Genomic DNA, 17,610 nt, shown 5'->3' with positions numbered 1-17,610 from the left:
AATGTTTTACTTTTTTCAGGCCTATCTACATATGTTTTGCCCTATAAAGCTGGGGTGACACTGACCTGATGGTGTGCTCATTTCCACCTCCACAATTTCGCCATCTTCAATCACTCCACCTTCTTACACCACTTCACCCTCATCTTCCACGACTCCTCCTTCTTCCACCACTTCACCCTCATCTTCCACGACTCCTCCTTCATCTTCCAAAAATTCAAAATCCAAAATTACTTCTTCCTCCTCTGTTCCTTCTTCCTCTCTTCCTTCCTCCTCTGTTCCTTCCTCCTCTCCTTCCACATCCTCCTCCTCCTCCACAGGCCGAGATGTGCGATTTTCGCCGTGTCTGGCCCTCTCTGCCTCCTCCAAATGCTGGCGTCTTCTTTCCCCTAAATAACACAAAACAAAAGGTATACTCATCAGCACACAGATATTGGAGAGCAGAAATCGCATACATTGGTTAAGAAGAGGCTTTAATTTTTTTTGTGTTTTTGTCTTCCTCCACCAAACCTACATTTTTAGCAGACTTCTAGGCCAAGCTCTGATCCTGCCCCTTTTTAGCTAAAAGTGACACACATGGATGTCCCCCCTAAACTTTCTTTCTGGGAGACCCAACAAAAAAGGAACATTTTTATTGTGGAGACACAGGTGCTCTGCATTCCAGATGGGAAAACATCTGCTTTATGATCACTGTTGAGAATGAATCCTGTTTGCCTTTCACATTCTCTTAATTTGATTTGTCAGAACTAGCTTTTACACAATGTTTGCAAACAAAGTTTTTGGCCAGTGAGCCATGTCCAGGTGTGTTGTTCCTGGACTAACCTCGCATTTCTGAGAAACAATGTGATGTTACGCGGTTTACTATTAACGATATTTGCAAAAGATAGGTATTTTCGTTAAACACATCCAATTTAAACATGTGTTTTAAAAGTACAAGCAGGCCAAGGAGGCAGATGTCGAAATATACATGTCAACACATTCTTGAAGACAATTGCCCCCCCCCCCCCCCCCAAAAATAAGGACTTACTTTTCCTCAGAATTTTCAGGATCTTCTTCATCTGATGTGGCTCCAGCAATTTCAAATCTGACCAATGTTTCCTGAGCTGTTCTTTGCACCTGGTGACACCAAACATGTCCTTCATTCTCCTCGCCACCTTGTCCATAATGTGGGCCTTTCTGCGGTTAGGGGTCTTGTATGGCCCATATTCCCCGTCATAGTCCTTCCTCCGCATGATGTAAACTAACTCCACCATTTCGTCGAACGCCATATTAGTGGCTTTGTATCGTTTTGGCCTGGATCGGGACGTTCCTGCCTCTGTCCCTTCACTTGCGGCCTGAGAGCTTCGTGCACGCTCGTGTGACATCGCCATCTTTCCTTCCCACAGAGATTATGGGCGTGGAAAAGTGGAAATGTTCCGCCATGGGCGGAGACGAGGGCGGCGTTTCATACATACGTGGAGTGTAGAGAATGCAAACAACGGGTTTACCCACGTTACGCGGAGACTATTCGAGCGATTTCAGAACCTACACAGTTAACGCCATATTTCCGTTTCACATTGATTAGGGGCATGGTAAAGGTGACGAGGGCGGCGTTTCATACATACGCGGAGTGTATAAAAGGCAAACAACGTGATTACGTAGGTTACGCAGTAATTATTCGAGCGTGATAATCGAGGAGCAAGAGAGAGGAAGGTAAGAAATTTTAACATGGGATCAGCAGAGGCCTAGAAAATGGAGAGCCATGGGATGGGGGTTTGGTCTGTTGGTTGCACCCTTTTAAGCTATTATGTCTCTTGGGTACCACAATGGTATTTTGGTATCCAAATGCTTTTGGACACATCACAAAATTTAGATGGGAACAATGCTCTACCTCATTTAAATTTTTGTATAGTGTATTCAGATCAGGCCAAGTATTGTTCTGTGTTGGTTGGACAGAGGTCATTAGGAAGTGTCTTTTATGTCATCAATGCTGAGGGGCAGGATATCTACACATGAAATAGTGCCTTAATGAATGCTCTCATTTATAATAATTGTGTATGGTTCGAGATTGCACTTATTTACTGCAATGTAACCAAAGGGTCTGCATGTATAAAATCAATGTTTGTTACAACCAATGGGGCAGAGCTGGCCAGCATTTTTGCAACAGGAGACACTGTGTTTGTATTTATATATAGGTCCTACATTTTGGGCCACATATTCGATCAATGTCAACGCTGAGCCATTTTTAAATCGTGTTTTTTGTTTCTTTTTGTTTTGTTCATCTAGAGTATAAAATAATATTACTTCAATTGGCCAAGTAATGGACCTACTCCAGTCACAGGACAATATCCAGCGCTTGTTGGATAAATTTCGCGAAATGCCCATCCTGTGGGATTCAAAGCAGGCTAATTACTATAACAAAGACGTCCGAGCGGCAGCACTTGAAGAGCTAGCAAGCTACATGAAAACATGGGTGCCAGAATGCACTGCCAACATGGTGAAGGATAAACTTGCCAACCTCAGGGGCACATATAGAAGAGCTTACAAAGCTCATCAAAAACAAAAAGCTGGAGCAGCAGCAAGACAACCAAAGGAGCCCAAGCTGTGGTATTTCAAACAGATGTCTTTTTTGCGGGATCAACTGGACGGCAGGCAATCGATGGCAAGTCTGACTCCCAGCCTTCCCTCCACGCTACCTTACAGCGGAACTTCCCCAGATCCCCACAGCCCTGCAGAGTCTGAAGAAGAGGGCCTGGCTGACAGAGACGCAGATCTGCTAGTCTTCGATGATGAGGTATAGTAGTTTCCAAAATATTTCTGGGCTACTAATTATTGTTGGATTATTGACTTGATATTGTAAAATAAAAGCCAAGCTGGTAAAAAAAAAAAAAGTCATGGGCAGACAAATAGGTGTCAGGGATGACAACTGCAGGGGTCAGAAGGAGAGTCTGTTCAAGTTAAAATGAACCAAAAAAATAAAAAAGATCAAGCATGAAAATGTGTGTGATTTGATTGGGGTAAATATTAAAACATGTCCCTTTTTTTGACACAGGAAGAAGAGACCAGCCAGGAGGTGGCAGATCCTCCGGTCAATGTCAGCCAGGCAGAAGGGGTCAGTGGCAGCCAGGAGGAGGCCGGGCCCAGTGGCGTTGAGCAGGGCCCCAGGCCCAGGACAACCACCACCAACCAGGTTCCTCCCCTCCAGATGAGGCCACCAGGCCGATGGAGGCAGATGAGGCTAGTGGAGGACGAGAGCCTCCGCATGATAAGGGAGGCCAGTGCTATCATGAGGGCCCCCCTCAACCCCATAGAAGCCTACAGTGCCTCCGTGGCTCACGATCTTAACCAAGGGGGGGAGGAGCAAAGGAGACTGGCAAAGGGCCTGATCAATCAGGTCCTTTGGTGGATGGAGAGGGACCTGCTGACCAGAGACACTGGGCTATGTGACCCGGCCCGGCTTGCTGAACACCATCCTCCTGCTGCCACATCATCCCCACCTGCAAGGGGCCGTGTACGGGTCCGTGGAAGATCCGCTGTAAGGCAGCCTGGAGGGAAGGTTGGAAAGAAGAGGAGACGGTGATTCCCTGCCTTCCATTTGATTCCCCACAAAAGACATATTGTTTGGACTACCACAGATTGGGTTCCTTTGGTTATGTGCTGCTGCTTCAGATTTCTTTTTGGGTGCCTCCTGAGGTTTGCTAGTTTATCCTTCATCATGTTGTAAATGCAAGTCTGCATGTATTTTGCTAGCTGTTCAAGTGCTGCCGTTCTGTTTTTTTTTTTTTTTTTTTTGCATTTGCCAAAATAAATAGCTTTTTGCTTTAAATTCCACCCTTGTCTATTGTTTGTTATACTGTGGGGATTATTAGGCATCAAACATTAAAAACAAATACAATGGGTCATTTACAAAGGCCAGAAACTCCTTGGGGGAGGGGGAAATTTGGTGTGCCAACATAGTAAAAAATTTAAATAACCCAAAATAATAAATAAATAAAATAACTTACCCAAAACCCCCAAAAAAACAAGTACCAAAATGAACAAAATGGTGACATAACTAGAAACACCCAAAACATTTTGAGTAGATGAACATTAAACTAAAAATAATATTAAAAGATAGACATGTGGAGGACCAACCAAAAAAATGCCACGTCTGGGCTAGAAAACATTTTCAAAATATTAAATCACAAGCAACAAATGTCACATTTCAGTATGGGACAACTCAGTTGAAATAGCATCAGCAAGAGAACGGGTTTATTCTAGCAAGAGAACAATGAAGAAAACGACGCAATAAACTATTGTTTATTGCGTCGTTTTATTCATTGTTCTCTTGCTAGAATATATCTTTGAAATGACGAATGTGCCATATCCCAAAGAAACGCAAGTTTTACCTGAACGAGCGCTCCCGTCCCCTCATTTTGTCTGAGCATGCGCTGTTTTTTTGTACGATGATATTGTGTACTAACCAGCGAACATGTCCGAGCGGACAGGATTCCAGCGGGCTGTTTTAAAACAAGTTTGGAAATATTTGCACGCTGGGAAAGGGCCCGGCGGGCAAATGTACGCTGGAATCCTGTCCGCTCAGACCTACACACGACCGAACATGTCTGCTGAAACTGGTCCGCGGACCAGTTTCAGCAGACATGTTCGGTCGTGTGTATGGGGCCTAAGTGTTGACTCAAAATCATGTGTTTATAATATATATTCTATAATATATATTAGTGTGTTTATGTATTGGCTTTGATAAAGTATCTCTCCTCAAGTCCCTCCCTTAGCACTTTTCAGTCTGTTACAGCGTGACAAATGTGCTATCTCCATTACAAACGCTACTTTTACCGAAGGTGCGTTCCCGTCTCATACTTTATTCTGAGCATGCGCGGGTTTCTAAGCATACACACGAACGTGTTTCTCGTGGAAAACCAGCCTGATGAGGAACACGACGAGGAAATTGAGACTCCCGACGAGGAAAAAGAGAACTTGTTCTCTTTTTTTCTCATCGAGTTCCTCGACAGTTTTCTCAATGAAAAACATACACACGACCGTTTTCCTCGGCAAAAAAAGCTCTGCCATCAAGTTTCTTGATGGATTCTGTCGAGGAAAACGGTTGTGTGTACGAGGCCTAAGGGTGATATCTCCATGGATTTAATAGACTTCTTAACCCATTGGGCTGTTTCATCCCAAAATGGTCTAATCTTTGGGCTGGACCACCATATGTGAAGGAATGTACCCCTTTCTTTACAGCCCATCCAGCAGCGTTTGTCTGCTGTCGGATATATTTGTGCTAGTCGGGCCGGAGTCTGATACCATCTAGCCATGAACTTATATTACATTTCTTGAATAGTAGAACTTATAGAAGTGGAATATGTTGATTCTTTTCGTTTTTTAACTTGTGATGAGGAAAATGTATAACTTACCTGTAGTTCTCTCTCCCACTCTTTAATAAAGTACCGAGGCCTCGTACACACGACCGAGTTACTCGTCGGGCGAAACACATAATTTTCCTCATCGAGTTCCTTGTTAGGCTTGTCCAGGAACTCGACAAGCTTGCTTTGCGTACACACAGTCAAGACAAAATCTCCTCATTCTCAAACGCGATGACTACAACACATAGGACGGCAGGGGAAGTTTGATTCCACTTGCACAACTCTTGGGGCTGCTTTTGCTAATCTCATGTGTTTGCTTGTTAAGTAAAAGTTTGGTAAGAGACGATTTGCACTTTTCAGTCTGTTACAGCTTTAAAAAGGTGTTCTCTCCATTACAAATGCTACTTTTACTCTCATCTCATACTTTATTATGAGCAAGCGCGGGTTCCTTAGCATACACATGCTCGAGTTTCTCGTCGGAAACCAGCCCGACCAGGAACTCGACGGGCCAATTTGACTCCCGTTGAGGAAAAAGAGAACTTGCTCTCTTTTCGGCTTGACGAGTTCCTCAACAGTTTCCTCGATGAAAAATGTACACACGACCAGTTTCCTCGGCAAAAAAACTCTCCCACCAAGTTTCTTGATGGATTCTGCCGAGGAAACTGGTCGTGTGTACGAGGCCTGAGAATTAATTTATACATTTGTGATAACAGATCACATAACAGAAAAATCTTCGCACACATAGTTTCAAATGTAGTGAGAGAACTCAAGGTCCTCACTCGAGGCTCTAGTTTATTAAAAAAAGTCAAACATTTGATAGTGTCTCCATCTAGCCATAGGTATGTTCCCCCTGAGATAAAACCAGCTCCGATAGTGGAATCAAGGTTCCTTGTGGGGCATATCTTGAACACATTGTATTCCCATGTCATTCAGTTTCATGCAATTCAGACATGATATAACAATTTATTATTTTGCACACTTTGGAAATTAATTTTGTGTTCTCTACTGCCATCTTGTGGCTAGAATGTGTAGAAAACAGCTTTTTAAAACAGCCTATAAAAATGCTTGCTTTTCCAAATAATGTGTAAAATGAGTGCCCCAAGACGTTTAAAAATTGTAGCAAGCCCCTGCATTATAATTTTTAATAATAATAAAAAAATGAACAAACAGTACAATAACTAAAGTTAAACTGTTTAAAATTGATGGACTAATAAACTGCTGTAGAGATGTGTTGGTTAAGTGTAGGGCACTAGTGCAGAAGATAATTTTGTATTGTGTGAACATGCTCTACAAATGTGTTTTTTGTTTTGTTCTTTTTATCTAGGTCCACCATGTTTCCCAGAATATTGTGGTTCTTGTTCCTATTTGATGTGCAGACATATATGGCACAGAATTCCTATGGAAGATATAAGTCCCGTGCTTTAACATCAAGTACATCAGAGAAAGTTCCAAGCCTCAGTGAGCAAGGTGACATTTTTAATTTAGTTAATCAATTTAATCGAATTAAATTGTTTTATTTAACGTTTTAAATTGTAATTATATTTGTTTATAAACAATAGTTTAAGTACAATGTAACAGGCCATCAAGACTTGTATAAAGTTATTGTGTGAATGCCATATTAATGGGCATGCAAAAATAAAGTATAAATCAATTTTACAATTTTACCATTGGGATTTACCTATTATCTCAATTATTTTCAAGCACAACTCTAGCCATTTGTATAGTTTTAGAAAGATGTTATGATTGTTTAGTAAAAAATTCGGTCAAATATTTATTGTCATCTGCAATCATGCTGGGTACTTGTCACATCATCGAGATGTCACCACATTTCTTGTCCCTCTGGCAACCTGATAGAAAGACAAGAATTTAGGAGAACCTTCTTCTTTGGGACAGGACATTAATAATAAACCGACAAAGGTTCTAACCCCCTGGTGCCCAACCTGTGACCCAAAGACCATATGGGGTCTTTTGGTATCTGTTGTTTAGTGCTTGGACCCCAGCAGTCTGTAGTGGGAGCAATTATTTGTAAAGAAGTAATAGCTTCATGTAACATGTCTCCCATTTCTCAATGTTTTCTGCAGCATGCCTTTAGTTTCCAACCAAACCTATAGCATGTCCACAGTTTCTGGCCATCGTTGTGTTAGAAACCATGAATCAGACCGAGACAGAAGTACAGTTAATTCACACTTGTTTAATAATAATAATAATAATAATAATAATAATAATAAAAATATAAACAGAGTAAGCATAGTCAAAACATAGCCAGAGTTCAGGAACCAGATCGGATAGTCAGCAAAGCCAAATTTCATAGAGCCAGAGAAGAATGTAGTAGAACAACAAACAGGATCAGGAGCCAGAAGGGATGTCAGCCAAGTAAGTCTCTGTGATGTTGACCAAGGCGAAGGCAGAGAGCAAGTGAACTGGAAGGCTTAAGTAGGCAGGACTGACTAGCAGAATCATCAACAGGTGAGTCACTGTGGACAGATAGGAGCTGTCAATTAGCCGACAGCTGAGCGACAAGCTCAGAGAAGGAAGTGCTGAGCCCAGACCTGACACATTGTCCCCGGAATGTATTCTGTCTCTGACAGTCCTGTCTAGCATTACATACAGTGATTATTAAGTGTGTCCTTTTTGTTATGTCAGGGGCCACAGTTGAGCCCCTCCATACATTATTAGTTGACAACCACTGTTTCACCCTACTCCATTTTAGTGAAATAAATTTGTTTTGTGACATTCTGTCCACACTTGAGATATTCTCATCACTTCTGGTCCTTGCAGAAAGTAAAGGAAAATCTCCAAAATGAGCGTGCAGACTGAATAAATCCTAACAAAAAAAAAACTGTTTTGGCTAGAGCTGGGATTTAAAGGGATTTGAACAGAGATAAGTCATGAGTCTATAGAATTGCACTTGAAAACATGGGTTCCAAGAGGGGGTGCTTAAAGCGGAGTTCCGGCCACAATTTCACTTTTTAAATATAAATACCCCTGTAATACACAAGCTTAATGTATTCTAGTAAAGTTAGTCTGTAAACTAAGGTCCGTTTTGTTAGGTTGTTACAGCTTTTAGACACTTTATAAAATAGAAATTGACTGGAGCCATCTTAAGTGTGGGCATCATGAAGCTAGAATGTATGGCTTCCTGGATTTCAGCCTTGCAGATCTCGCACATGCTCAGTGCTGCACAAGCAGTGTAATGGACCGTACAGGTGCTGAAACCTGATCTGAAACCTACGTCACATGATTCTTCGAGACTGGGGAGTGCACAGACTCCTGGAAAGTTACACCCACTACATTCCCAGGAGTCTGTGCGGTGTAGGTTAGGAAGCTTAAGCACCTAGGTGCAGGAAGAGGGAAGATTAACTATTCTGCCTAGCAACAACACTCAGGCCCCATACACACCATAGAATCCATCCGCAGATAAATCCCAGCAAATGGGTTTCAGCGGATAGATCCTATGGTGTGTACACGCCAGCGGATCTTTTTCCGCGGATAAATCTCCCCTGGGATGGATTCCAGCAGATCGAATATTTGCTGACATGCACAACATATCCATCTGCTGAAGTCCATCCCAACGGATGGATCCGCTGGTCTGTACAGACTCACCGAATCCATCCGTCCGAAGGGATCCCCCGCATGCGTCGCAATGATTCAACGCATGCGTGGAATTCCTTATATGACAGCGTCGCGCACGTCGCCGCGTCATAATCGCGGCGACGGCGTGACACGTCATCGCCAGAGGATTTCGGCGCAGATTTCAATGCGATGGTGAGTACACTCCATCGCATTAAAATCTGCTGAAATCCTCGAGAGGATTTATCCGCGGAAACGGTCCGCTGGACCGTATCCGCGGATAAATCCTCCCGTGTGTATGGGGCCTCAAAGGACTAATGAAATTTTTTTAAAAACTACTGATGTAATTTTATATTTATGGGTGGAACTCCACTTTAATATTAATTTCTAATATGCATGAAGCCCCCCCTTTCCAGCATCGAGTGCAGACGTGTTATGAGCACCTACGTGTTTGCAAACCGCTTGCTTCACATTGAGTTGGAAGTTGGTGAAAATTTGGTGCAGCGCTGATGCATTAATTAGAAAACCCTGAATTAATTTAGTGACTCCCCCTAAGCCCCATACACACTATCAGTTTTCCTGCAGGTTTTTCTCTTCAGGTTTACCAAAACCATGTAGTGCAAGGGCCTGCCTGATTGCATACAAATTGAAACTCTTGAGGTTTGACCTCCTGAAGACAAAAACCTGCAGGAAAACTGATAGTGTGTATGGGGCTTAAGACTTAAGACTTAAGGCTTAAGACTTTAAATATGATCAGCTATGTGATGTGATTTATTGGTTAACAATTTCTAAATTTTAAAGTTACTGATTCTTAATTTTGGGTTTTGCTGCCTCTCTGTCCCGCACTTGCCCTCCCCTATTGCCATCCATGTCTGAATATATCCTACATTCCATTTTTTTTTTTCAGATGAAGACTGCATTTTGGAAATGGCATTCCTTCTGGACAGCTCAGAGAGTGCTAAGGAATACAACCACAATCTGGAAAAGAAGTTTGTATTACAAATGGTGGAAAAGCTGAAAGGAATACAATTGGAATCCAGGCGAGCTTTTAGCTGGAGAATGGCTTTACTGCAGTACAGCAGCACTGTGCTCATAGAGCAGACTTTCAGAGACTGGAGAGGGCCAGATAATTTCAAAACTCGCATTGCTCCCATTTCATATATTGGCCATGGTACATTTACTTCTTATGCCATTACAAACTTAACCCAACTATACATGAATGAAGGAACGCACAAGAGTATAAAGGTGGCCATTCTTCTGACTGATGGAGTGGACCACCCAAGAAACCCTGACATTTTTGCTGCTACAACTAATGCCAAACAACATGACATTAAGCTCTTCACAGTCGGCATGACATCAGTAGCCAGGGAAACTGCCAATGCTGCCAAGCTCCGCTTGTTGGCCAGTGTGCCCTCCACCAGATTTGTGTCTCACTTACAAGAAGCTGACATGGTGGATAAAATTCTCAAAGAAGTGGTATGTACATATTGCTCTATTTTATTATGAAATGTCATTTATTATGTCAGTGAATGACCAATTGGTACACACAAGCCTCCCAACATTCTGAGATGATAAAGAGGAACACCTTTTAGCACAAAGTATGCAGATACAGGACACACCTACCCCTAGTTATTTCAAGCATGAGCATTTAATATGTAAAAAAATTATTGATTAATTAAACCCAGACAGTTTTTTTTCATCAATACCATTGGACATCGTGGCCGCCGGGCACGCGCACTGGGTCATGAGCGGTGACGCACGCATGGCCCCTACATGGCCGGGAAGAAAGGACATCATATAATGTCCACCAGGAGGGAGCGTCATATTACTATGGCCCGGTAAGGAAGTGGTTAAAGATGCTTAGCACCTTCCTAGTGAAGGATGCTAGGTAAGTTTAGTTTGTGTCTCCTTCTGCAAGGGAGCAATGATGGAGCATAAACCAGATTCTTCAAATTTATAACCTTAAATAGTCTCCATGGCCCGGATTCATGAAGGAGATACAGCGGCGTATCTCTGGATACGCCATCGTAACTCTGAGTGTGCGGGGTCGTAACTATGCGACTGATTCATAGAATCAGTTACGCATAGATTTCCCTAAGATCCGACCGGCGTAAGTGTCTTACACCGTCGTATCTTAGGCTGCATATTTACGCTGGCCGATAGGTGGAGCTTCCGTATATTTACGCAAGGAATATGCTAATTAGGTAGATACGCCGATTCAGAAACGTCCGTCCGCCCGGCGCATTTTTTTACATCGTTTGCGTTCGGCTTTTTCCAGCGTAAAGTTACCCCTGCTATATGAGGGCTATCCTATGTTAAGTAAGGACATCGTTCCCACGTCGAATTTTGAAAATGTTACGTTGTTTGCGTAAGCCGTTCGCGAATAGGGCTGTACGTAAGTTACGTTCACGTCTAAAGCATTGACGATTTGCGGCGTAATTTCAAGCATGCGCACTGGGATTTTTTCACGAACGGCGCATGTAATTTAAATAAAACACGCCCACATCATCCACATTTGAATTAGGCGGGCTTACACCGACACACATACGTTCTTTTTGAATACGGAACTTGCACCCTAATTTACGGCGGCGTAACATATCTGCGATATGTTACGCCCGCCGATAGATAGACAATTCTATCTGAATCCGGGCCCATAGGTATAAAGTGCTGCAGTGCTTGGTTCTCCAATTGTCACCAATGCCTGAAAAAAACACCACCAAAGTGTTCTCCCCAGTGAATGCTCAAAACTCTTACCGGATCCACATGACCATATGCAATAAATGGCCAACAAAAGTGTCTCAGCAAAGTGTCACCACCAAGTCCACACAATAAAGTCGCCCTTCCAAGTGCTCCTTGCTGTTAAGGCCAGTTATAAGTTGGGGCAGTTGCTGTTTGTCTGTAATGTTGGTAATTTGGTGAGGGGGCGCACTGGACCCCTTTGATGCGATTGTGCTGTTTGCTGGGTGTCCAGTGCTCCCCTGTGCTTGTAAAGAGAAGTGGGCTGAAGATAATACTGGGGTGCCTTATCGTGGCCTCTGCAGCTTACGCATGTATTTGCAAATGTGTGCAAACTAAACCTTTGTTTTTAATGTAAACTGTTAGGACAATTCAGTTTGTTGCAGGCTGGCTGGTAAGTTGAGCTGGAAATTTTCCTTTGTTTTTGTTTGACACAATAAAGATGTTCTCAAATATCCCCTTAATCAGGGTACTATAAATGCAAGCACATGATTTTTTATGTAGAGTGCTTGGCTATGCAGCTAACTAACTGCACTTGTTAACTGTGGGTATATTACTCCAGCCTTACCTTTTATCTTGCACAGTTGTGCAGGCTCCTCTATTATAATGAAATGACTAACACTGATTTCATTGCATACTGTGAGCTGCACACAGGATTTTTTTTTTTAATTCAACCCAGCGGGCTGAATGGAAAAAAAACATTATAGCTCACCAATCCAGCACATTCGATGTTAGTGCTGCAATCTCCCTGCTGAGCTGTTGTGTTCGGACAGGAGGGGTACTGCCCAGATGTTCCTTCCCACTCTAACAAAAATAAAATTGTATTACTTTTATTGCTGCCTGTGTCCCTACTGGAGAGATTTCTTATCACTTCCTGTCTCAGTAAATGTGCAGAGAATGAGGAAAAAATCTCTCCTGTAAGTTCGAAGGCAGCAGTTCTAAATGTTGCATGCTCTAGTCTAGATTATTTCTTCTGCCATCTCATCAGTGTGTGGTTTTGGTTTTCATGTAGGATTTCTGCTCTTGGAACAGAGAAGCTCATAGCTTAGACTAAATGTAGCATAGGGTATAATTACAGATGTGGTTTAGTTTATGGGCTTGGTTAGTGTCAGGCCTCGTACACACGACCGAGTTTCTCTGCAAAAACCAGCAAGAAACTTGCTGGGAGATATTTTTTTGCCGAGGAAACTGGTCGTGTGTACATTTTCGTCGAGGAAACTGTCGAGAAACTTGACGAGCCAAAAAGAGTTCTCTATTTACTCGACGGGAGTCAAATTGGCTCGTCAAGTTCCTCGTCGGGCTGGTTTCCGACGAGAAACTCGAGCGTGTGTATGCTAAGGAACCCGCACTTGCTCATAATAAAGTATGAGACGGGAGTAAAAGTAGCATTTGTAATGGAGAACACATTTTTAAAGCTGTAACAGCAGCGGCCAGCGTAAATATGCAGCCTAAGATATGACGGTGTAAGAAAATTAGCCGGTCGGATCTTAGGGAAATCTATGCGTAACTGATTCTATGAATCAGGCGCATAGATACGACCCCGCACACTCAGAGATACGACAACGTATCTGGAGATACGCCGTCGTATCTTCTCTCTGAATCTACCCCACAGTGTTCACAATACACACAAAACCATAAAGTCAAGTAAAGGTGATCTCACGCTGATGTGATATTCACTCAACACAAAACAAGGCAAAAAACAAAACAAAAAAACTAATGCTACTCAACATCTGTGAATACACAATGTTGTCAGAGAATGTCCATGTGTTTCAATCCGTGCTATATGAGTGAAGAAATAGACAAAAAAGTCCCTTAGAGTGGAGATATAGAGATGGAGTGTCAGACAGTATCTTCACATCAATGGATGAATCTGGATACAGTGAATAGCAATAGATATCCAAAACCGGTCTCTCTGGACTCTCACCTTGTATATAGGTAAAACTTGTATATTTAAGGTGTTGCGACCTCTAGTGGAATGATCCCCCAGCCTTCTCTCAATGTATCACCACCTCCAATGTATCTGTAGTAAATAGCCTTCACTGGCCCTGGTAGATTGCCGTGACCTCCACAGATATAACCTATAGTACTCAGGTACATGGAATAAAGAGGAGGGTTGGGGAGACAGAGAGGCTTCTACTCTGTAACAAGGAGGTATATGGACACCCTATATTGTGTGAACTGTTGCACGCCATGGCTGTGCTCTTATATTGAGCACATAGTACCAGTTTGAGTTGCCTGCGAATATGTAAGTGGGGTGTAGCTTGGTATAACGAAAATAATTCATACAATTTGGTGAAATAATAAACTTGTATTCTAGTAAGGCAGCAACAGTACACATAAAACCTGGTGGGACAGCTACCCAGCCGGGCACACTCACAGTTTCCAATAACATGAAGAAATTGGCAGTGCCTGTTGAGAGGGGACAGAATGCGACTTGGCCATCTCATGCCCAATTAGGAAGGTATCCAGAGAGATGCGACCCTACCCTTTCCCTCCTCACAGGAGCCTTTCTCTAATGCTACTGCTGTCCCTCACAGACGAGGTACATTCCTGTACTCCACCCACTCGCAAAAGTGCCCCAAATCTAGGGACCAAGGTCCAAGGTCCTAAATAGACTGCCACACCTAAGATGGCCACCAGAGTCACATTGGTGTGCAGTATTCAATTGGATCACTGCCCCTGTGACTCAAGAAACCATAGAGAAACCCTGTTCCCCATGACCTCATCCCCCTTTGTATTCCTGCATCGGTTGAGCGACACCTGCAGTGGAGACAGCAGACTTCACCTGCCTACAAATATGTCAGTTTTATTAGATTGTTGGTGTGCTTAATTGAAAACAAACTGAAAAATTAAACTGTTAGTAACTGTTAGGACTGTAAGTAACCATTTATCAAGTGATTATGTACCATTACTGCTAGATAAAACTGTACCTATCATATGTAGCCTCACTGTGCCCATCAATTACATCCTCACTGTGGCCATCATATGCAGCCTCACTGTGCCCATCAATTTCAGCCTCACTGTGCCCATCATATGCAGCCTTACTATGCCCATCAATTGCAGCCTAACTATGCCCATCAATTGCAGCCTCACTGTGCACGTCACAGTAGGCCAATCACATCCACATTTACAGATAAAACCACTTAACATAAGGTGTCCTCATCAGAGCCCATTTTTACATCAGATGTCCCATACAGAGCCCCCTTTACAGCAAGTGCCCTCCTTTACATCATGTGTCCCAATTAGAGTTCTCCTTTACAACAGGTTTCCCGATCAGCATCCCCCTATACAACAGGTGCCCTCATCAGAGTCCCCCTTTACATCAGGTGACCCAATCAGAGTCACCCTATACATCAGGTGTCCCAATCAGAGTCCCCCTTTACATCAGGTGTCCCAATCAGAGTCCCCCTTTACAACAGGTGTCCCCGTCAGCATCCCCCTATACATCAGGTGTTCTCATCAGAGTCCCCCTATACATCAAGTGTCCTCATCAGAGTCCCCCTATATATCAGGTGTCCCAATCAGAGTCCCCCTTTACAACAGGTGTCCCCATCAGCACATCAGCATACATCAGGTGGCCTCATCAGAGTCGCCCTATACATCAGGTGTCCCAATCAGAGTCCCTCTTTACAGCAGGTGCCCCCCTTTACAACAGGTGTCCCCATCAGCATTACCTTATAAATCAGGTGTCCTCATCAGACTCCCTCTTTACATTAGGCGTCCCCATAAGAGTCCTCTGATGGGGACTTAATAAAGAAAAAAAAAATGCTTTTCATTTTCTTTGCAAAGCTTTAACTCATTTACTAAGCTCTGGGGCAACTGCACTTTTCAAAGTGCACAGTCTATTCGCCGTTAGTAAATCAACCCTAATGTCTTATCTTGGTTGACATTTCCACAAGGATTTGTTGAATAATAAGAGCATACACGACAATGGCAATTGTTATACATATTAAAATCATGGGAAGAATCTTCATGACCCTGTAACAATGTTATCTTCATATGATATCTGCTTTTATCACAGAACTCTGTACTGAAAAAAAAAATACTTTCTGGTTTTACCATGGTTGCAGTATTTTCTGGACAACATTACCAATTTGTTACCCAGATTTGATCTACACCAAGTTAAAAGTGTGGAATCAACTGAAGCTGAACAACCTCAGACCAAGAATGTATACAATTTATAAAGGATGTTTCAAATACATTTTTAGGTTTCTGAGCTGAAATCACAAAAGCTGCCACTCAGCACTGTGAGGTTGATTTACTATATCTAGAAAGTGCAAAATCTGGTGCAGATGTGCATGGTAGCCAATCAGCTTCCAACTTCAGCTTGTTCAACTAAGCTTTGACAAAAAAAAAAAAACACTGGTAGCTGATTGGTTTCTCTGCAGAGTTGCACTGATTTTGCACTCTTCAGTTTTAGTAAATCAACCCCAGTGTGTCTCAAAATAAGCTGTATGTACCGGTATGTATTGTCAATCAACGCTGTATCCTGGCCTAGGCCAACAAGGCCCAGGCCTAGGGTAGCACGGAAAGAGTCCCTGCCGGCTGGCGCTACACCGTCTAATGGGGCGGACTGGGCTAAGAGGCAAATTAGTCTAGGGCCCCAAAAAGCGGCCGCACTGCTTTTGGTATGCATTCCGCAATTGGGGGGCTGCGCTGCTTTTAATATTGACTGTCCTATCATCCTGGACCACAAACCTTCCTCACTTTGCTATATGTTTTCTGCTGCACCATCGGCATGGTTATATCTTCTTAGTCTTCTCCATAAAATGATCAGAAATTTGTGCTTAAAGTAGAACTATAGGCAACACTATTTTTTTTTTCGTTTTGGATAGAGTAAGGGAGGGTTATAGCTTCTGTCAGTTTATTTTTTACCACCCCTGTCTCATTGCAGAGATTTCCCTTCACTTCCTGCTCCATAGCCCAATAGGAAGTGAGAGGAAATTAAGTCTTAAACAGAAAAGAATGTGGCCTTGACAGGAAGGGGTGGGTCATATTTAAATTAGGGGGGTGCACGAATTTAGTTAGGCCTAGGGCAGCACAAACCTAAATACACTACTGTTGTCAATGACTTATCAATGCCATAAGAGAATATTATCAAAGTGGTTTGTGCTGCTTAACCTGCCTAGCGGTATTCCCGAGTCTGGCTCGGGGTGAATTTTACATACCAAAAGCGGCAACCCCAAGCCTGACTCGGGATCGCATTGCAGGATACAGGGAAAGTTACTTACCTTGTGCCTGGATCTTGCGATGTCTCCCTGCTGTGTGTGTGTGAGCTGTCTTCTCGCTCTATTCATACACTGGTGACTGCCGAGCTCTGTTCCCGAACGGTGCGATGCACGGAGGCGGAGTTCAGTGCCAAATTCAAAAAAGGAAAAACACAATATAGATACAGTATACTGTAATCTTACAGATTACAGTACTGTATAAAATAAATACACACCCCTTTGTCCCTAGTGGTCTGTCCAGTGTCCTGCATGCAGTTTTATATAATAAAAACTGTTCTTTCTGCCTGTAAACTGGAAATTGTCCATAGCAACCAAAAAGTGTCAGTTTATGTCAAAAGTGGTTTTAGACCAGCTAGAAAACAGCGATAATAAATTAGAATCACTTGCAGAATTGAGCGATAGCGATTTGTGGTGAAATTCGTCATCAAATACCGAAAGTAATAACAGCGACAATTCTGCAACTGAGCAAATTTCAGTGTTTTTGATTTGATTACATTATTGAATAATTTTTATTATAATTACATTATTATTTTTTATAACTATTTATAGTTATTTATTATATTATAATTTATGATTTTGTGTTTCAAACTTTATCCTACCCGGGATGTCTACTAGACTATTGTTTGGACAGATTTAAATGAGTTATTCCTAAGGCCCCGTACACACGACCGAGTTTCTCGGCAGAATTCAGCCAGAAACTCGATCGGAGCTGAATTCTGCCGAGAAACCCGGCCGTGTGT

At 42.7% G+C, this 17,610-nt stretch overlaps 1 protein-coding gene across 1 annotated transcript in view; it reads left to right on the top strand.

The window, feature by feature from the left end:
• COL28A1 (collagen type XXVIII alpha 1 chain) overlaps positions 1 to 17,610 on the top strand; it is a 107,787-nt gene that overhangs the window by 23,476 nt on the left and 66,701 nt on the right. The window contains exons 2-3 of the mRNA XM_040357828.1: positions 6,661 to 6,803; positions 9,814 to 10,382. Of these exons, the coding sequence (XP_040213762.1) occupies positions 6,668 to 6,803; positions 9,814 to 10,382 (705 nt within the window). The 5' untranslated portion in view covers positions 6,661 to 6,667. The remainder of the gene's footprint in view (positions 1 to 6,660; positions 6,804 to 9,813; positions 10,383 to 17,610) is intronic.

This window comes from Rana temporaria, chromosome 6 (assembly GCF_905171775.1).
Source record: "Rana temporaria chromosome 6, aRanTem1.1, whole genome shotgun sequence".
NCBI classification, from domain to species: domain Eukaryota; kingdom Metazoa; phylum Chordata; class Amphibia; order Anura; family Ranidae; genus Rana; species Rana temporaria.
This window is presented reverse-complemented; position numbering and strand designations above follow the sequence as displayed.